The 21,618-nt window shown below is 37.2% G+C and overlaps 1 protein-coding gene across 4 annotated transcripts in view; it reads right to left on the reverse strand.

The window, feature by feature from the left end:
• The window catches only part of LOC134842935 (neogenin-like), a 66,074-nt gene that overhangs the window by 26,122 nt on the left and 18,334 nt on the right, over positions 1-21,618 (reverse strand). For all 4 annotated transcript variants that reach the window (XM_063859466.1, XM_063859464.1, XM_063859467.1 and 1 more), the window contains 5 exons: positions 11,885-13,158; positions 8,099-8,344; positions 7,539-7,731; positions 5,677-5,918; positions 1,961-2,126 (listed from right to left, as the gene is read on the reverse strand). In XM_063859466.1, the coding sequence (XP_063715536.1) occupies positions 1,961-2,126; positions 5,677-5,918; positions 7,539-7,731; positions 8,099-8,344; positions 11,885-11,954 (917 nt within the window). In that variant the 5' untranslated portion in view covers positions 11,955-13,158. The remainder of the gene's footprint in view (positions 1-1,960; positions 2,127-5,676; positions 5,919-7,538; positions 7,732-8,098; positions 8,345-11,884; positions 13,159-21,618) is intronic.

Below are 21,618 nucleotides of genomic sequence, written 5' to 3' on the forward strand. Positions count from 1 at the left end.
ACCAAGCAATCTCTGAACAGACAAGAAAACCTGAGAAAAAAAAAGTTTTTTTTAGAAGCTGCAACCTCAGTTTCTTAATGTTCTGCTTTGCTTCTCTTTACTTGAATTTGAACGGATTTGTTTTCGCATTTTGTTCTCATCCTTTGAAAAAAATGCTACCAATTCATTTGAAGTTTCCAAAAACTGGTTTGCAAAAAATTTCGAAAAAATTATCCCTTATGGCGAAAATGCTTGTCATACAATTTTTTTTCCCGTTACCAGCCTGTTCAATTGTTCTCAGAAAGCCGAAGAAAATGTTTTAGTTTTTTTTCTTTTGTTTTTCGAAAATGTATAAAAATTGTATGACAAGCCTTTTCTCTATACACTTGATGTATGGAATTGTATGATAACGGTTTTTGTTGTATGAAATTGTATGATAAGCATTTTCGGTGTATGGAGGTCAACCCGGGCGAACCATTATTGGCTCACCACAATAATCGAGCCTTTATACGAAAAGAAGTTTATGTTGCATGTAGAACCAGGGGCAGATCAAGGATTTTTTGAGGCGCTGGATTTGAAAAAAAAAATCGCGAAAACTTTGTCGACTATTTTAGGTTGACCAAATTGATTTTTCGAGCAAATCGAAAATTGTTTGGTTGTCTGATTTTCTGCGTCACTGACGATTTTTTTTAAAAAAGACAGACCAAAAATGTCGGCCACTTTTTGGAAGAAATGACTAAAAACTTGCCTTTTTTGTCTCGCTCGCTTTTCAAATATACTATACTTTGGCGCGCCACAATAACCGAGCCTTTATACGAAATAAAGTTTAAGTTGCATGTACAACCAGGGGCAGATCAAGGATTTTTTGAGGCGATTTTTTTTTAAAAGACAGACCAAAAATGTCGTCGGCCACTTTTTGGAAGAAATGACTAAAAACTTGCCTTTTTTGTCTCGCTCGCTTTTCAAATATACTATACTTTGGCGCGCCACAATAATCGAGCCTTTATACGAAAAGAAGTTTAAGTTGCATGTACAACCAGGGGCAGATCAAGGATTTTTTGAGGCGATTATTTTAAAAAAAAGACAGACCAAAAATGTCGTCGGCCACTTTTTGGAAGAAATTACTAAAAATTTGCCTTTTTTTGTCTCGCTCGCTTTTCAAATATACTATAATTTGGCGCGCCACAATAATCGAGCCTTTATACGAAAAGAAGTTTAAGTTGCATGTACAACCAGGGGCAGATCAAGGATTTTTTGAGGCGATTTTTTTAAAAAAAGACAGACCAAAAATGTCGTCGGCCACTTTTTGGAAGAAATTACTAAAAATTTGCCTTTTTTTGTCTCGCTCGCTTTTCAAATATACTATACTTTGGCGCGCGAGACGCCATAATAAAAAATTCTGGGTCGGTCGGCCAAACATGGAAGTCGGAAAATAGATCCAAAAAGTGACCTGGGATCGAATCAATGAGTGGTTCCATCAGGGGCGGATCTAGGATTTTCTCGATAGGGGGGGGGGGGGGAGGCGGACTTTAAAAAACATTTCGAAAATGTTGTCTTTTTTAGGTCGACCAAATTGATTATCTGAGCTCTCCCAAATCACTATGCAACCCCATTTTGGTTCATTATGGTTTTATGGATCTATGGATTGAAATAGGGTTTGAAACTCGGAAAGGACTTTGCTTGGCCATTCCAAATAAAATGTACGAATTGAATCACGCCTTCTATAAAATATATAACCGTGATAAAAAAGTGCGTTGTGATTTATTTTAACAATATATTATAAAAAAAATAGTGTTGCACCATCTAATAATGCGTCCAATAAAAATGCTTATGTATAGAGAATGAAGCTGTAGACGAGACAAAAACGTATATTATGCATAATAACCGGAATTGTAATCATATTTCTTTTTATATCGTTGCAAAGCCTGCAGTTTTCATTGAAAAAAAAATCGAAAAAAAATAGCTAAGAATTTTTTTTTACCAGTCTATAAGTTGTGTTCCCGTGTCTTCCTTCTTGTTCCAAGTGAGCACTTCTTCTGCCATGGATGATGAAGATTCCCCCCTCAGAGTGAGGGATGGGCCACACTCCAGCACTGCTCTCTCCCCCACTCCAACAAAAACTTCAGAGGATCTGTCATTCTCCATTGCTGAAAAAAAAATTCATAATTCTCCATTGCTGAAAAAAAAAATTCATATCTTAATGATACACAAAACTTTTTCTGAAAGAAAAAAGTTTTGTGTATCATTAAAAATCATGAAAAATAAGCTCAAGTATATAACACTTAAAATGAATTTTTGGATGGGTGTTTGAAAATTGCTATTTTTCACAATTTAGGATAATTAACGGACGATAGAGTGCATTCTTATAACACGCGTAAGCGGCTGATTAATGGGTTCACAATTAAATTGAGGTCAGCAATTTAGCCCGTATAAAACAATACGAGACGCTAAAAACCTTTTTTGTTTTTACTTAGCGTGTTTGTACGGGTGGGATGGGATAAAATGAAGAATGAAATAGAAAAAATGGCAAGGTGTTTTTTTTCAATTATCTCGTCAAATTATTCAACCAGAAATATTTTTAATTAGGCTTAAAGTGCATTTGCAACATTCAGGGCTTCACTTAATATACGAGCAGTATTGAACCAAACTGAATAATGGCGATTGAGTTGTGCGAAAAAAAAACGTTTAATAGATCAAAAAGAGATAGGTACACTTTAGGCTTAGCATTGCATGCATGTAAGTGTGGGACGCTCAGGAGCAAAAATGAAAAAAGACTTGTGAATATTTTAAAACTACTGCAAACACTGTAACATTACCCCAACATGCTATTTAAAGTTAAGAGTAAAAGAAGAATCGCTGTATCAGGGCGAAGACCTGAAAATTCCGACTGCCCTTTAATGTCTTTGTAGTAGTGTTTGCTGAAAAAAAAATTGATGCAAATAAAAAAATAAACAAAAAAATGAAAAAAAAATTTAAGAGTTTTTTTTGAACCTGTCCCTCCCACAGGCTATTTAAAGTAGAAAAGTATATACTTTGCTTGTAGCAAATTTTTGAATAGACCAATTAGCAAAACTCAACCTAATTCAGTTTGGTGCTTGCGTGTTAATAGCACCGCATATTATTGTCCCAAATTGACAATTTATAAATTTTTATAACTTTACGACAAACGATCACAAGTTAAACATTTTTATGAGCTCAGAATAACAACTTTTTTGTATGACATCAAAAAACGCCGTCAAAAACTGCTAGCTTAAAGTTAAAACTTGTCTGGAAAAAATCACTTTCTTCCAAAATTGGAACAATCAGAAAAATTCTAAAGGACTGGGTAAAATAATGCAAAAATCATCCGAACATGGCTTTGAATTATGAAGTCAAAATTTAATATATGTTAGTTTACTAATTCGAATAAATAGCATGCCTTAATTCAGTTTGAAATAATTTCTGAGCCGGGTTAAACTTCTCTTTACGCGTTATTAGCACAAAAAATATCGCGTTGTAATTACACCAAATGGGCCAAACTGGCTACTTTCAAACCCTCCTAACGTTGAAAAAGGAATGAAAGGTAAAATATCTTTTTTTAACTCTGAGCTCAATGCATCAACACTTTTCAGATATTGTAAAATTTTCGCGTCAAAAAAGCTTATGAAAAAGTTCAAAAATGTCTGGAGAAAAGACCCCAAGCCCAACTGTTCCTTCACTTTCTTTAAAACTTGGAACAAAAAAATGCAATTAAAGGTATCGAGAACAAGACTGCTTGTATCAGGGAGAAGACCTGAATGTTTGGACTGCCTTTTAAGGTGTATGGAGTAAAAAACTAAACGTTATAAAAAACCAAACTTTTTTTATATTTTGTGATTTTTTTGTGAAAGCGAAAGCCATCCTCCCACAAGCCAAATGAAGTACAAAGTGATAGATTTTACTCCTAGTAACAAATCAATTCTGACAAATAAGCTTCCTTCAATATATTTGGAATGATTTCTAAGACACATCAAATATCCGCTCACGTGCTATTAACGCGAGATGAATCGCGCGTTAATAGTCGCAAATTAGCCAAAATGGCGATCCTTTTAATTTATAACTTAATGGGAAGCGTTAATAAGAGAACTGGACTTTATTTGTCAGTTTCAAGCAAAAGCCTTGAAAAGGAAAAAAACGTTCGCAGCATGGACAGATGATCATGATGGCGTTTTCTCGTCAAGATACTGCAACTATGCTCTAGCGTTTTACTCTTAAGATCTTTTTGCTCCGACTTTTGTAACAAAAGTAACGGAATGTTTGTGCTCGGGGTAGGTTTTTTTCCTTCAGACAAATTTTGACTTTTCAACTAGCCACTTTTGACAATTTTTTAAATATCATTCAAAAGGTTTTGTTGTCTTGAGCTTAATTTTGAAAACATATTTCACCTGTGATCATTTTTCATAAAGTTATGGGGGTTTAAAGATTGCCATTTTAGCCAATTTGGGACAATTAACACGCGATATATTTCGTGTTATTACCACGTAAGCGGAGATTTAATCCGTCTCAGAAATCGATCCAAATTGATTGAAGGATATTTGCGATAATTGATTTGTTACTAGGAGCAAAATCTATCATTTCGTACTTCATAAGGTATCACACAAAAATTTCAAATTAAAAAAAATCTTATAATTTATTACATTTTTTTTTCATGTTATTTCTGCTCTATAGACCTTAAAAGGCAATCTGAATATTCAGGCCCTGCTCTGATATGAGCAGTCTTGTTTGATTTTGTTTTTGCCGTTCAGTTGGATCAAAAAGAATCTTCGGCAAAATTTGTTCACCTCAAAACTTCAGAGCTAGCTTGTTTGCAAAAAAAAAATTGTTACCAGCGAAGTAAAGTTATCTAGACTTTTTAAACAAGTTTGGTTTTTGCTAATTAAAAATTTAAAAACCAGCCTCAATTTCACTGTCTAATTACTAGAAAGGGGGGATAATCTCCTGATAAAATACTTTTTCTGGGAAATAAATGCGAAGGATCTCCAACAAATTTTCTTGGAAATTTCCTAAAATACGTCTATTTGCTTTATACCGCAAAGCAAATTCTTTCGCCCAAGTGTATTTTTCACGCTGATTTTCTAATCCCGCCTTGTACTTTCCGTCGATCTTTTGAAAATTTGTGGGTTCATTTCACTGAGCCAAAGCTTAACTTCTTGGACAGTTTAAACACGCAAACATGCTTTGATTTCTCACCCAGAAGCCGTTTCGATTGATCCCATTTTGACTTAACGGCTTCACGTCAAATTTGTTAGGTGTGGTAGTAGTTGGATTGCTTTATTGGACAGAAAACTTTTTTTTTCAATTGCTAATAATTTTGTGTTTTTCAACTTTCCCGATAACTTTCCTCTCCTATAAAAGACTACCGTTTCTTACCAAATTACATATTTTGTTTTTTAAATCTAAGTTAAGCTTTGCTTTATTTCCAGACCAGAAATTGATGATCTATATGTCATTTTTATTGTAAAAAAAACTTGAGGCTTTTGATTTTCAAAAAGGTTGAGATGTTTTGATATAAAGAGCTCGTTTTTTCGGCAAAATTGAAACCTCTCAGAATTAGCGTCATTTTTTTGGAATTAACGTCAAAATTGAAACTACAATTTAGCCGTTTCTGCCTTAAAAACGTTCCATTTTGTAACCGTCAACCAACTCATAAATTATAAATTGTTTGTTTGGTTTACTAACAGTAAAAATCCGACCGGCCCGGTGGACTGACAAATCTGAGGGCTAAATTGCCCGAAGTGTCTTTTCCATGTTGGTTTGTCACCTCACAGTGAAACTTCTGTGAATCCGGATCGAAATTGGTCTGAGAAATACCCCCGACTTCCAGGAGCCCTGAAGGCAGGCTTGTGAATATCCCTGGTGTTTTTGTTCCAGGTCCGTTTTCACTGCTTGCACCCGGAATTTCTTCGTTGTTTTTGAACCAGCTGTTAACGTGAACAAATTGTTTATTTTAGAGGCCAAGCGCAAGGAAAATTTGGAAGATAGTTTCATGGTAAGAATAGCAAAGGATATGAGAAATTGCCTCTGGCTTGCACAAACAAATTGCAGACAATGTTTTTGATCTTCAAAAATAAGCGTGAAAAACTTTCATTACCAAGATGCATAAAAAGCATAAAATCACAAACGATGCTAGGCTATTTATTTCATAAGCAAATTATTCACCTATAATCGAGCAAAATTTTGTTTAAGTGTAATATAAAGCCTACCCCGCAATGTCAAGAATGAATTAAGATCGATATCAGTATGTAGATTAAATTGAGATCAATTGTAGCATGAAAAAAGTATAAAGAATAGAACAAAAAAGATTGATTTGGATCCTTTTAAAATCAATTTAAACTGATCTTAAATTTTAGCTTAAAAAAAATTGATCCAAGTCGATTTTAAATCAGCTCAAATCCGTTTTTTCCAGTTATCAGTTGTTTTTGTTTTCAGGATAATTAAAACGGATTTAATTCAATTTTAAATCGATTTTTTTTTCTTATTTTCTGATTTCCTTAGTTTTGAATTTTTGTTGCATTTATTCATTGCCAATCTTTTTTTAACATCCATGGCGTCTGGCAGCACAATAAAAAAACAAAAAATTCTAAAATTTTCATTCCAGTTCGGAATTATTTAAAAGGTCATCTGAACTACATTGACAAATTTTTAGATTTTTGCTCAAACACTGGCTTTCATTGATTATTTTCTATGATTTCTTAGAATAGTTTTGAGCCTAAACTGTGATTTGTATAAACCATGTTATTGATTTTTTACATAGATTTTTGCCCAAAATCTTTTTTACAAGGATGATTTTTTACAATTTATTTATGTTTTTAGGCTCAAAGTTTGATTTATATCGACCATTTTCTTGATTTATTACACTGGTTTTCGCTTAAATCGATTTGACTAAAATTGATTTGCTCAGGGGTCTTTTAAAATAGATTTAAATAATTGTTGGCAAGGTTCGGGTGGATTTTAGTGAAAAAAAATCCACATAAATCGATTTAAATTGATTTTTTAGACACTTTGACAGATCCAAAAAGTGCAAAAAAGATCGATTAAAATCGATATAAAATCCATTTTGAATCCTTAAAACGTACATTGTTAATCGATCTGGATTGATTTAAAATTAATTCAAAATCAATTTGAATCAATCGAAAATAATTTTCGTCAGCGGGTTTATAGCACAATAGAATCGAATGGACCAAAAGTTTCAAATTAAACAACCAAAAACTTGAAAATGCTTCGAAATTGATAACACTATTTGCAATTTGAAAAAAAATCAACAGTAACCTTATTAAATATTTTAGAAAAAAATCTAAGACTTCCGAAGCGTTAAGGTTCCTGGATGAGTCCAGTCAAGAATTAAGAGATTGCTCTGGAATATTTAAGATACTAGTAGAAAACCCATATGCATGAAAACCCAAAAGATCTGAGACTTCCTAGCAGGGTTCCTGGATGAGTTCAGCCAGGAAGTGCAGGATTGCTCTGGAATCTTTAAATTCCTGAATTGAAATCCCAAGTTTTCTGTTCTCTAGGTAACTCGGGTAAAAGTATAAACTAACGTGACTTTGCCACGGGGTGATCCGAAGTTCCCAAGGCACTCGATGTAGAACAGAATATTCGGTTTGACATCGAGTGTACGAACTGGTTTGTTAAGGGAGGGCGCTGACCCCTTTACTAGTAGCATAGGGGGAGATGTGACAGAAGCACCGTCCAGTGCTAAGAAGCGACACGAGTAGTTGCCATATTCTGCGTCTAAACAGAAATTAAGTCAAGTTAACAAGTGTCGTCCCATAGCAGTTTAGGTTCGCAGATTTCAATTAAGGTTCTTCGGTACTTTTCAGTCAAGCAGATTGAAGTATTCTAATCGCAGCGCTAATCAGTTTTAATCCAAGTTGAATAGTAAGATGTCGGATCTTTTATTTTTTTTTGTGGAGTGTTTTTTTTGTCCCATGAATTTTAGTGTTATAAAAAAAAACGAGAACTTCCTTCCCATTTAATTTTAAAAAAAAAACTGATTCACATTTTAGTGATCTCATTGATTTAAATGATGATTTTGATTTGATTCTGGTTTGATTGAGGTTTGATTTGATTTGGTTTATTTGGTTGATTTCGAGAGCACCTGTGATTCTGGGAATGTGAAGTCTGGACGCAGTGGTCGCATACACCTGCGAGTTCTGAGAGATCTGGAGGCTGTTGAAGTACCAGAAGAGACTGTGGGTGAGTCTGTGTGTCTGGCCCCTGTAGAGAGAGAAGTCCAGAGGACAGGAGAGGGTGAAGGAGGAGCCAGGGGTGACCGAGTAAAAGGGCTTCACTGTCTGCACCAAGAAGGACAGGTCTTTCTCCATCGTCAGAGAACAAACGCCCACTGAAAAGAAAATCACATGGCTATTTTTTTGGAGAGTAAATAAACCAGCCTAAGTATAAACCAACCGAAAATGCGCGGAGTATACAAGCCAGCCGAAAAATTACAATATACGAATGAGTTTGCATGACTTTCGTAACTGTTACATAATTTTTGCATAACTATTATATAACACTTACGTAATTTTGGCTGGCTTATACTTCGGCTGGTTTATATACCACCTTTCTTTTTTATGTTTTCATAATTACATAATCCTTTTTGAAATTAGAATTTTTTTTATGTTTCATAACTTTTTCAGTTATTACGACAGAGAGTTCGTGGCCACTAAAAAAGAACTGCTTTATGTCAAAATTTTGAAAATCAGTGAACTAAAAAAAATAAAAAACTGCTATCAAGCATCCGCTTTTTTTCGAGTGGTGTTATCATGCAAATTTTTCTCAAAAAATCTTTAAAAAATAATTGTGCCTAATGACTTATGCGATTGAAAACCTTCAATTTTGCCTTCAGTTTTGAAAAATCTTCAGTGTTGAGATTTTAAGTCAAGCTTAGGCTATTTCAATTCAACTTGGAGGATAACTTTAGTTCATTCCTGCTATGCCGAAAACACTTACACATTTAAAATTTTTTAAATGCCTGATAGTGCTACTTACCCGTCATGAATAGTTTGAATAAAATTAAAACAAAACTTAAGAAAAGTCTCAACGTTTTTTAAAAAAAATCATTTTTCGTCGCAATTTTTAAATTCTTAGAAACCTATTCTAGATTTAAGAGATACACAAATAGCGAGAAAACTTTAAAACGGTTCAAATTTGTTTTTTTTTTCTAGTTGAATATGATTTATTTTTCAAAATTTATGAAGATGAAAAAAGTCGCGATTGGCCAAAGCTGTTTGATGCAATAAGCTGTTCTCAAAGTTATTGCTTAAAGTTACAAGGTTTGAATTTCAAAACCCACTGAAGAAATATCAAAAAGCCCTAGGATGCCCTAGGATGCCAAAGCCCTAGATTTTTTGATTTTGATTTCAAATACTATGGTCGGAACATTCTGTGCTGCTTGCACAGTAACAGGCTATCCTTGTACTTTTTCTTGCAACTATAACGAAATTTTTTGTTTTCTAAAACGCTTGAAATTCATAAATTCATACTAGTAAATGCATACTAGTTTCAAGGGGGGGGGGGGGCGTCGGAAAAAACGCGCTTGATGGTCAAAATTTCCCAAACTGCTGCACAAAAGCGCGTTTTTGGCCTGTCTTTTTTTCCAAATACGGTGCAGAAAAATTGGTCAAAATAGAGCAAAAGAATCCTAGAGCAACCCCTGGGAATATGAGTAAACTTTCCGATGATCAGACAAATCTACCTTCAAATTAACCAAACTTTGAGGATAATTTTTTCCCTTGAGATGAATACACGATCCGCAGCACATTGAAGGCTAACAAATATTTAAGGTTTTTGCTCCGAATATTTTATTAAGTGGGAAGGAGCTATGACAAAAGATCTGAGTTTCCTGCCAATTTTAGAAACCTCAAGGGAAAAGCTAGGAGGTCAATTGTGGTATGCTATCAGATTCTTTTTGGCCGTGATTTGATTCCTACATCCCAAAAAAAATTCTCGAATCGATTGCATTTTTTAGTTTTTCAGGCTAATTTTCAGACTGGAAAATTCAGATTGAATTTCCAATTTAATTATTTTGAAACAAAACTACCCTCTATTATTGCATAATAATCAATTCAGCTCCCTTTCAATAGCTAAAAACAGCGTTAGAGATAAAACTTTTTGAATTTCTTTGCAAAAACCTGTGGTCGACTTATTCAGTGCTACTCGCAGAGCAGCAGACCTTCTAGTTTTCCGATTTTTCGAGAAGAGTTGAAAGTAACTATGGATTAGAGTCGGTCGCTTCCAACCAAATTTGACTTCGCGATAAAAAGTCCTAGTCATCAAAAGTAGATTTGTTTTAGAGCCGCAACGGTCGTAATTTGCCTATAAAAAGATTTTCAACATCTGAGTTTTTTCTCAATTTTAATTTTTTTTTGCACAACAACCCGCTTTCCTTATTTTTTATTTAGCTTCAGTCTGAAGATCAACTCAAAATCATATATAAATACTCTAACAAACTCTCCTTTTTTTGTTTTCGAAGTAGCGCCGAATTTGACTGTTAATCCAACATTGTCTAAAGCTGGAATAACCCTGCGACAATTTTGGTTCCATGATTAACGAAAAATCATAAGCAACAAAAAAATTTAATTTGTTATTGACTCAAACTGCTAAATAGAAAAGACAAAACTATTCGTAGACCAGGGCATTCAGGGCAGAACGTTCCGACGGCCCTTAATTGCTCTCAAATAGCTTTATGTGAGAAATGGAATCGGTAGAAATTATTACCAACAATCAGCTTGCCTCAATTCAATTTGATTTGGTTCATGGTGCGGAATAATTCAATCACTTGAAAAAATTGCGTAACGTTTTTAGCTGCCTAAAATTATTTTTGAAGTGCGCGCTATTTTGTCCAGAACATGATCAAATTGGCGCTTTTTAAACACTTCACAAAAAAATTGGATGTAGAACATTTTTCAAACTTTTAACTTGGGAGTCCACGATATCTTCAATAAGGTACAAAATATTTTGTTAGCAACTCTGATTTCCAACTACGATTGCCGACGTTAAACTGAAAAAAAACGGCTTTCTCTAACTGATTAAAAAATAAAGAATTCATCATTGATCCTGATGGAGACGAGAAGCCTCTGATCCGACTATGTCCAAAATTTTTTCTTTAAAACTGAAACAATTAGAATTTTTTTTTATAATGAACCGCTTAACTTGACCACTTTTTGAGCTTCTATCTTAGAAATTTTAAAAATGATATCACAACTCTAGTTTAGCGCATTGGTTGCATTAAGGCACTATTTTGATGATTTTGACTAAACAATTACGCATTATTGGTGATTCTTTCTCAAAACTAGTACATACAAGCGCGAAAGATTTAGTCAGCAAAAAAGGATGTCTGAAGATACTTGTACATGGTAATAGTTGTTAATGAACATTTCTGTATTATTGAGCAGTTTTGTTTTTAATATACTTTCTTTTGGCAGTGGAAATCGCGCTCGTTTGTTGCGAGAAGACCAGATAGCAAAAACCAGTAGCGTGCTTCAATTCTGGTAGCGAATTTTTTCCAAAGGTGATGCCTTTGGTATTACTTTAGGATAGCCATTTCTGGCCGACAAAGTCTTAAAATATTCTTAAATATTCGTCCCCCTCCCCTAAAACCGCTACTGAAAACAGCCTTACAGGTCCTTGTTGTTAAAATTTTGCAAAATTTGCCCCGAAAAAAACATCATCTTTTGAGAGAGCTCGGGAAATCAATTTGATCAATCTAAACAATAATAATCAAAATTTCTGAAATATTTTGAAAATCGAAGATAGACAAAACTTTTTTGAAATTTTTTGAAATTTTTTAAACTGAACTTTTTTGAAATTTTTTGAAAACCGACATGCCCCCTTGCTTGAAAAAACTCCTGCGCACTCCAGTGGCATTAACATAATGACTTACCATGTAGACATGAAAGTAGCTGTAGTAGTAGCACCGTAAGCACCAGTGAAAGTGGGGACGTCTTAGCCATAATTCACCGCCTCTCGGAAATCAACGAACCGAACAGAGATAAAATAGTGGGCCGTAATAACGGATATAACTAACAGGTTATAACTAACAGGCTGTCTTCAATATAACTGACTAGAAATTGTGAAAGGGAACTGTAAAAATATGCAAATATGCGATGTCTTAAAAAAATAGGCGCGGGTACGGAAAAAAAAGAAGAAATAGGTTAACTATAGTAAATGTAGCCTTGCTTTTCTTGTTCTTGTATTGTAGAAGTCGCAATGAGATTGGCTGCGGTTAGGAAAAAAAACAATAAAAATTCCATGTTTTTATGTCCTTACTTCGGTGCTTTTTCCAAATTTGTCCTCCACCTAGCGATAAATTGAAGCTGAAGGAATGAAATTGGTAAATTTGGACGTTAGATGTGCAAGCCTTTTGGCGTTAGAAGTTGTAAAAATCACCGCTCCTTTTTCACCACTGAACGGAATGAAATAAAACCAACTGGATGATGACTAATATAAATTCCTTTTGATGTCTGGATGAAAGCCAAATTTGCTTATCAGAAAAAAATTGAAAAATACAAGTATGGCAAAATAAAAGAAGCAAAGTGTAATTTCTTTTCCCACAACGGAATTGTAAATTGTGAGTGTTACTTATATGTCGAATTGAGCTGAGTAAAAATAGGTTAAATGAATTGAAAATAACAAAAGGGGGCGGGGATTAGGTAATTACGTTCTGGAGCAGAGGACCGCGATTTTTTTTTCACTTAATGGGATTTTCGTTGGGAATTATGACTGGCTCAGATTATAAATACTAATTATTGTGAAGGATTAATAAGAGTCAACGTTGATTACTTTTGCCAGAATGTCGACAGGAGTTTCCACAAATTGTGAATTGTTGAGATCTATTTGTCAAAGTAGGTTCCGTACGTGAAAAGATAGTCCAAACACAGGTGAGATTTGAAAGCCTCGGGGATTTGAAAATTGTGAAATTTGTTTAAGAGACTTTCAAGTGTTCCCAACACTTGATTAACTCTTATTGCGGCGTCAAAGCAGAATTTACACTGCGAGGTTACAACCAATAAAAAGTAAACCGATAAAATAAGAAGTTAAAGTAAATCGAACTTCAAGACAAAAGGTTTCCGTGGAATTGTGTCGTCGAGATATTTGGGCTACTTTATTGATTTCGTTGTTTGCCTTTGGTCCAATAAATCCTATATTTAAGGTGATCTAAAACAGCACATACAGAAGTTTAAGTGTACTAAGACCTCTCATTAATTCGCATTGCGGGGTATCGTTTCGATTGAAAGAGTGTACCAACAAACTACGTAAAGCTTCGATTTGACAAACCTACCATTCCATACATGTATGTTTCTTTGTTTTTATCACGACATGACTTAACCATGATTGTTGATAGATAAATAGGTAGATAGAGATAGGAAGCTTTATGTGCTAGGCAATTGTCTGAACAGCTTGTTTATGCTCTATAAACTTGATTATTGACAAACCCTCGGGCAAACTTTTTATTAATTAATTGACATTTCGACTTTTGAGGAGTCTGGAACTTTTGGAACTTGAAAATCAATTGCTCTTAAGAAGCTGAACAAGCTTGCCGTTCGGAGGAAATCTTAAATTAAAAAATGTTGATTTTAACTGAATTTCAAAAAAATGGCCCTATCAACGTTTTCATTTTATGTGTATTGTCTGGATAAAAAGTTAAATTAAATATCGACCATAACTTTCGTACAAGAATTCATCAACGCTTTTTTCAACTTGCTTATGTTTATGAATGAATGAATGAAGAAATGAAGTTATCATTATTTTGGTTTTTTGTCAATAATACTAAATTCTTGATTTTCATGAAAAACATTTTTGTGAACTCCATTTTTTTTCAAAATTTCCACCCCAAAGGCCGGGTCCCAAAATTCTCAAAGAAAAATTACGAAAAAAAATCAATGTAAAATTTACTCGAAATCCATTAAGTAAACTAATGCACAGGTCAATTTCTTCAACTAATCATTAACAAATATAATCTCCGTTTCAATTGCAGTCAAAACGTTTATCACAAGTTCATTGATCCTACTCAATCTTGAAACTTCCGCTAATCTCCCGCTGAAAACCAACAGTTTATTACAATCATTGCCAGCTCCGTGCCCTGAATACCCTGCATGTAAAGATTAGCACACAAGATTGAAACTGCAGCTGTTGCAATGCAAATGTAGAGTATAGATGCATATAAAACAATAGTATAAATGCATAAAACTGAACCAAAATGTAACAACAATAAGCGCAGTTGGCCGAGTGGCCTAAGCTACAATAACGCCCACTATATAGACTCTACAGTTGACGTAGGTTCGAGTCCCCCACCTGCCCATGTATTAATATACTAAAAAAGGGGGTTATATCCTATTTTAACTGTTTTGTTGATTCTAATTTGGTTCAACCTTGATTAAGGCTGACCGCTAAAAAAGAGCAATTTGTCTCAAGGACATTACCGACCGGTTCTTGTGGCTAGCTTGCGCCGATTTGTACCGAAACAAGTTGATGATTGAAGCAATACGATATTTATGCTCGATAGAGATTTTTGATGAGTTCTTGCCGAAAAATGCTCTCATTAATTTAAACTTCTTGAACCTTCAATTTTGTTGATTTACGGAGATTGAGCGCACATTTTGGCGCCCCACAAGGGACTTAATAAATATTGAATGAAGTTATATCCCGGTTACAAACTGAGGTGGTGAAGCTTTTGTTGAGTGGCATCCCGATTGAACAGCTGAGTGAGGAGAAAGTTGCTGCAGACTCTACTTCTCCTTCATCTGTCCGGCCTTTAGAGCACTTATTCCTACAGCCCGCGGCTTGATCAACTTAGGCGCTCTTGCTGATTTTTGAGACACCCAATGGATGGTACCCGAATTTTCTTGGTAGTCTGATGGACAGGAAGTTGGAGTAAACGAAGTATTATTTGCCACAACCTATCCTGAGTTCCTGGAACTGAGACCTTCATGCAGATATACTGAATTGAGGAAATGGAGGCCTACTAACAGGTGTCGTGTTCAGTCCTGCTCGTGACTGGTTTGTGACAACTCTCAACCGGTGCCGCTAATCACCTACTTCTACATTAACTGTGTCGTGTTCTGTCGTGATCGTGACTGGTTTGTGACAACCCTCAACCGGTGCCGTCCAATCTCCAATTAAAACTGTAAGAAGTTTCCAAAACGTTTAAAACTCCAATTGTGCTATAAATTTAAATACGATGTCATTTATGATAGAAATTTTCCCGCAAGCTAGCCCCCGGTAATTTTTCTCAATACCTAAAATTTTTGGACAGTTCCGTTGAACTGAAATATCATACAGTCGGTACATAGACAAACTGACTTGACATTTTTTCTCGATACCAAAATTTTTTTGGATATATGTGAACGGAATAATAATCAGTGAAATCGAAACATAGACAAGAGGTACTGGACTAGTTTTTTGGGTTGGTTTATGACTCGAACCTGCTGACCAAAATTTTCTGAAAAATTTTGTATAAAAAGTAAAAAAATTGCCAAAAAATCCTCAAAACGTCTCCAGAATTCTGCAAAACTGTGCTGTAAGATGACACCAACCTTATGTTAAGTGGTCTGGTAGCGAAATATCAGGCAAATTAAGTTGAGTTTTTTCATCCTCAGGTTTCTTCCGCGTGTGTTGTTGGAACTTAACCAATTTGCCTGATCCCCCACCCACCATTGGTGAAACTGAAAGCCAGTTCGCTTCGAGTAAAACAAAGCGGTTTCAGCCTGTCAGATTATTGACTTCGTTGCGTGACAGTAAAGTTAAGTGGTCAGGTACGGTGATATTAAGTGAGTTAAGTTGAATTCTTTCATCCTCAGGTTTACTCCGTGTGTGTTGTTGGAGTTCAACCGACCTACTTAATTTTCCAACCCCATTGGTACTTAAGCGTAACGAAGCCGTCGCATAGGTCCCCTAAGTGTATGGTATTCATTCTAGGAGCTAGTTCTTTGGATCACGCGCTCCGAAAACTTCCCGCTCCGTCCCAGAAGCGCGTCAAAGATACTTGCTTTACGAAGCCAGGTTTAAGTTTGAACTTTAACGCTAGGGACTCTCAGAAAACGATACAGTACTACCTTCATCACTACTTGTCGCACCGTAACGACCTTGTAATTTGGCACGACGCCATTAATAACTCGATAAGTAGGCACCGCAGCAACAATAACCGGAAGCTGAGTAGTGAGCAACTTGTCAATTTGTTATTAAGGTATAGGACAAACATTTGTGCGATCGTATACTGTAGACGGAACGGAACCGAGGATATAGAGGAAAGTTTAGGTTCAACAGGTATTCTCGTTCTCAACGTCGTTAAAGACTTTATCTCTAAGCGTAAGGCTAAGGACCAGGTACTAATTGAGAAGTACAAAGAGCTTCACCAGCCTCCTTCCCTTGAGTTAAAGACTCTCCTCCTTCTAAGGCGTTATAGCGCTAATCTTAACATCCTTAAGACACGTAAGAAGCGAAACCGCTTACCCCTCAAAGCTCGGAAAGCTATAAGAAATAGGATTCAGGTAGAAGCTTTGAGACGTCAGGTTCCCCCGTCTTGTAAGCTAATGTTGATTTACTAATGCAAATTTGATTACGTACCAAAACAGTATCTCATTTTATTGATTGTTTTCTATAAGTGAGCATCCGTAGAATATTGTCAATTTGTGAAAAACATGGACGAAAAATTCCAAAGTAAGATACGCAAGTTATTCGAAACCCGTCTAAATCTAGAAAATGAGCTGCTTAAAGGTCACTCATTATTACTTGAGTACATTGAGAATAATAGTCGCACTACAAAAATTGATAATGCTGTTTACAAATGTAAAATTGCGTTGGAAAAAGCTGTCGACGTCAATGAGCAATTAATTAGGTTAGCGGGAAAAACGGAAAATCCTGAAAAAATTATTGCTCAGCAAGACCTTTGGCTTAAGAAAGTAACCGAAATGAACGATAAAGTAATGCACGAAGCTCAGAGTTACAAGATGAGCCTTGAACCTTCGTCATTTCCAGCAGCCGGCATTACAGGGAGCAAGGGATCTTTACAACAAACTAGGTCTGAGACATCCTCACACTCGCACAAAACAAGTGATTCAGCAGCACGAGTATCTGAAAACAGGTCTAAGGTCTCTAATAAGTCTAAGGATAGTAGAAAGCTTGACTCACATAAGTCTGATAAATCTGCTTCCACTCGTCATACGTCGACTGTTCGCACTATGTCATCAAGTGAGAAACGGCATGAGTTAGCTTTAGTAAAACGACGCCATGAGGAGCTGGAAAGGCAGTATCAAGTATCTTTAAGACTTAAAGAGCAAGAGAACCGTCTTAAGTTCGAACAAAGTCAGCTGGAACTAGAGCAATTGGCTGAAAATCATAAAAAGCAACTAATTGAAATGGAATTGAAAGCGTTTGAACTTGAGGACAGTTCATCTGAGGTTAGCGAGAAGGTAGCGCAAAGTAACTTAACAGGAGTAAGTCAACCTATTTCAAAGGTAGCAACCGATCGAACTAATGATTGGGTAGACTCTGTTAGTTCACAAGCACCTCCCGACGTTGCTAGTGCGCCCGGTTTGCAGGCCTTCACTCATGTACCCATTTCGTCAGGACCGACGACTTCCGCCCTCCTTGCTCATGCAATTCACACCAGTAATAGTCATAACCATGAGCACACAGCATTGAGTGACCCTGGAATCCATAGTTATGGACATCGGGCTATGCCTCGATTTGGCAGTGCAAGCCTTTTGCCATTGCAAGCTTCTGTTTCATTCCCAGCCTCTGTTCCATTCCCAGTTAACAATATGCATTCTAGTGCACACGTGTTACCAACACCGTCGGCTGTTCCTTTACAGACCATGAGTTCAAACATAACTAATGGTAGTTTTGCCATCGCGCAACCGGAATCATTACCTGTCCCAATGTTACCGGCCCAACCCGGGTCTGGTTTTGTTTCTTTGTCGCCTGCATTTGTTGGTGGTGGCTTCTCATCTTCTGGAGTAAACCCAACGCCGGTTTTCTTTTCGGCACCTAATTGCCATGCAGCGCCAGTCCAGACGCAACATAATCTTCCCTTTGTTCCGCATACTGTGTCACCTAGTATCAACGATTACTACACAAGTGATGCAAACTTATGGCGATTGGCTGCTACAACTCCAATCGTCACGCCTGCTCAGTGTTGTAATGCTGGAAACATTTTTTCTAATGTGACAACTGTTGTCCCATCGTGTAACACCGCCGCTCCGTATACTAGTGGCGGGACTGTGTATTTTAATACTCCCTCAGTTCATCCACAACATGTTCCGCATTTTGTCAATCAAACTAATACTGGTTATCAGCCAGTCAACGAAGACTACGCACCGTCTTCTGCTTATCCGAACCAAGGTTGTTCATCGGATCGACCTCTCTCCGCTCGTGAATTGGCGGAATTATTGATGCATAGCCGCAAAGATCATCTTCCTGAATGGAAGTTAGCCCAGTTTGACGGCAACCCGTTAAACTGGCACGAATGGTTTGGTCAGTTTAAGTCCACCGTTGATTCCGCTGTTCTCACCGATGATACGAAATTGACATACTTAAAAACGCTCGTCACAGGCAAAGCAAAAACCGCAATTGCGGAGTTTAGTTATAGTGGCGTTATGTACAAGGATGCACTGGCCACCTTGCAACGGAAGTTTGGGCAACCACATGCCATTGTTGGTGCGCATCTTGATAAGCTGAATACTTTTCCTCCACTTAAGATGCACAATTCGGAAAATGTCATTAGTTTCTCCTCTGCCGTATCTGGCCTCGTAGCAGTTTTCAAATCATTGTCTTTCAACGATGATCTAAAGAGTGTTAACCTGTTAAACCAAGCTGTTAGTAAACTTCCGCCTAACCTCAAGGAGGCTTGGTCAATGCATACTGTTAGACATAATTGGCAGCGACCAACACTCTTAGACTTTAACAACTGGTTGAAAGAAAAGGCCGAGGGGCATGAAAGATTACGTTTACTCAGCTCTAAGGCAAAAAACGAAGAACCGGTTAAACCAAAAACAACCAAAGTTTTTGCAGCCAATAGCCAGGTAACTAGTAAGGCTCAGGATAAGTCTCAGGATAAGTCTAAGTTTCCGCCGTGCGTTTTGTGTAAGGGTAGTCATGCATTGTGGAATTGTGCTGTTTTTAAGGAAAAGAATGCTACTCAGCGAGCAAAATACGTAGCTGAACAGAAACTTTGCTTCGCTTGCCTCAATGGCAATCATAGTTTCCGGCAATGTTCTAGAGCAAAAAAGTGCCCGAAGCCAGAGTGTGATAGCACACATAATGTTTTGCTCCATGGAGCCGAAAGAATATTTCCTCGGAAGGAAAATTCAAATGTCTCGAATAAGGCTGGAACAAACAAATCCAAGGAGAATACAAACACTTCCACCCATGCCGCTGTTAGTGATGTACTTGACATTGAATCTTCTAAAGGGTTGTTGCCAATTGCAACACTTGGTGTATCCTCGGATGTAACCAGTCTCCTGACGTTGGTTCTTTGTGATAGTGCATCGACTCACTCCTGGGTGTCTTCGTCACTCGTAAACCGTCTCGGCTTAGTAGGGGAGCCCGTTAACTTGTCAATTAGTGGTTTCAATTCGACCACCGTTGTTGAGACTCAGAGGGTCAAGTTTAGAGTTTCCTCCGAGCCGAACAATAGTGATTTCGTATTTTCTCTCTGTGCATATGTTAAAGACAACATTCGGATTGGTTCCGAATTAATCAATATTGCTGATTTGCAGAATAAATATCCACAATTAGCACCTATTAAGCCCATTCAATATACTTATGAGGACGTTGAAGTTATTATCGGACAAGACTACTACCATGCCGTTAGACCCATTGAGTTCATCTTGGGAGATGATAAAAACTCACCGTGTTCCGTTCGCCTTCCGATAGGTTGGGTCTTAAGTGGTCCGTTGCCGCCGTCCGGTAATTCTACTTCTTCGTGTTTCAAGTGTGTTGTTGAAGATTCTTCTCTGACCGACCAGATAAAATCCTGGTACGAGTTGGAATCGTATGGTGCTTTCAAACAAGTCGATGCCCGTTCCGCCGCGGATAAACATGCTTTATCCATCCTCAATTCTGAAACCGTTCACAATGGCGAAAGATACATTGTGCCTATGCTTTGGATTGATAGTAATGTCAGTCTACCAAACAATTATTACTCGTCACTGGCCCAATTTAAATCATTGGAGAGAAGGTTAAGTAAAGACCCTGAGCTGCGCGAAAGATACGCAGAAACAATTAGAGAGGACATTAGGAAAGGCTATGTCGTTACCGTCGAACCGCATGATCCACGTAAGCGTTCCGATCGCGAGTGGTATCTTCCGCACCATCCCGTCGTAAATCCGAATAAGCCGGGTAAGGTGCGCCGAGTCCTTAATGGGGCTTCTAAGTTTCACGGCACATCCTTAAATAAGTCCTTATTGGTGGGTCCTGACCTACTCCAAAATTTAATTTTTGTGCTTTTGCGATTCCGTCAACATAAGTACGCCGTCTCCGCGGATATAGAGGGTATGTTCCTCCAGGTAGGAGTCCCTGCCCGCGATCAAATTTCGCTCCGTTTTTTGTGGCGGGAGGATACCACTTCCGATGTGGTAGTTCATCAGTACACTCGCCATATATTCGGCGCACGGGATTCGCCTACGTGCGCCAATTTCGCGTTGCAAAAAACAGCAACTGATAATATGTCCACATACCCTGAGGCCGCCTCAGTCGTAAATGAAAAATTTTACATGGACGATTACTTGGATTCATTCGAGAACGTTACCCAAGCAATTAAAACTAGTCGCGATTTGGTTTCCTTACTAAAAATGGGAGGATTTAATTTGACTAAATTTGTCAGTAATGCTGATGAAATCACTTCAGCAATGAACCCCGAGGAATCCGAAACCTCATCTTCACCCATCAAGGAAATATGTAACGGTGCCGAACAATCATCACACGTCTTAGGTCTTAAGTGGGACCATGTGAAAGACACATTGGTTGTTAGCAGAGGCGTGGATCGTCCTCTCGATAAAGCAATAACTCAACGAACCGTCTTGAGTTTCGTCTCTTCTGTGTTTGACCCTGTTGGGTTAGTAGCTCCATACACAGTTAGGGCCCGTCTTTTACTGAAAGATATTTGGAAAATCAGTGGTCAAAGTTGGGACAACGAATTGCCAGAAGACATAAGAGATAAGTTTCTCGAGTGGCACTCCGGTCTCCCTCTCTTAGGGCAATTGACTATTCCCCGTTGTTACTTCACAGAGCCTGTTGATCAAATTGAGCTCCACATGTTTGGTGATAGCTCGCAGGACGTTTTCTGTGCTGTTGGATTTTTGCGTGCGCGACTCGCGAGCTCGCATAAAACTCAAATATCTTTCATCTTTGGTAAAGCTCGCGTTGCGCCCATGAAAGCGCTATCTATACCGAAGCTAGAGCTTCAAGCTGCTCTGCTCGCCACACGACTAAAAGATGATATACTGACCGCCCTTACCGTCTCTATTAATCATGTCTTTATGTGGACAGATAGTACAACAGTTTTGCAGTGGCTAAACTCCACTGAAAAATTACCTGTATTCGTCGCTAATCGTGTCGGCGAAATCCTCGAGTCGACCACTATTGATGAGTGGCACCATGTTCTGAGCGGCGATACTC

Source organism: Symsagittifera roscoffensis, chromosome 3 (assembly GCF_963678635.1).
Source record: "Symsagittifera roscoffensis chromosome 3, txSymRosc1.1, whole genome shotgun sequence".
In the NCBI taxonomy this organism is placed as follows: domain Eukaryota; kingdom Metazoa; phylum Xenacoelomorpha; order Acoela; family Convolutidae; genus Symsagittifera; species Symsagittifera roscoffensis.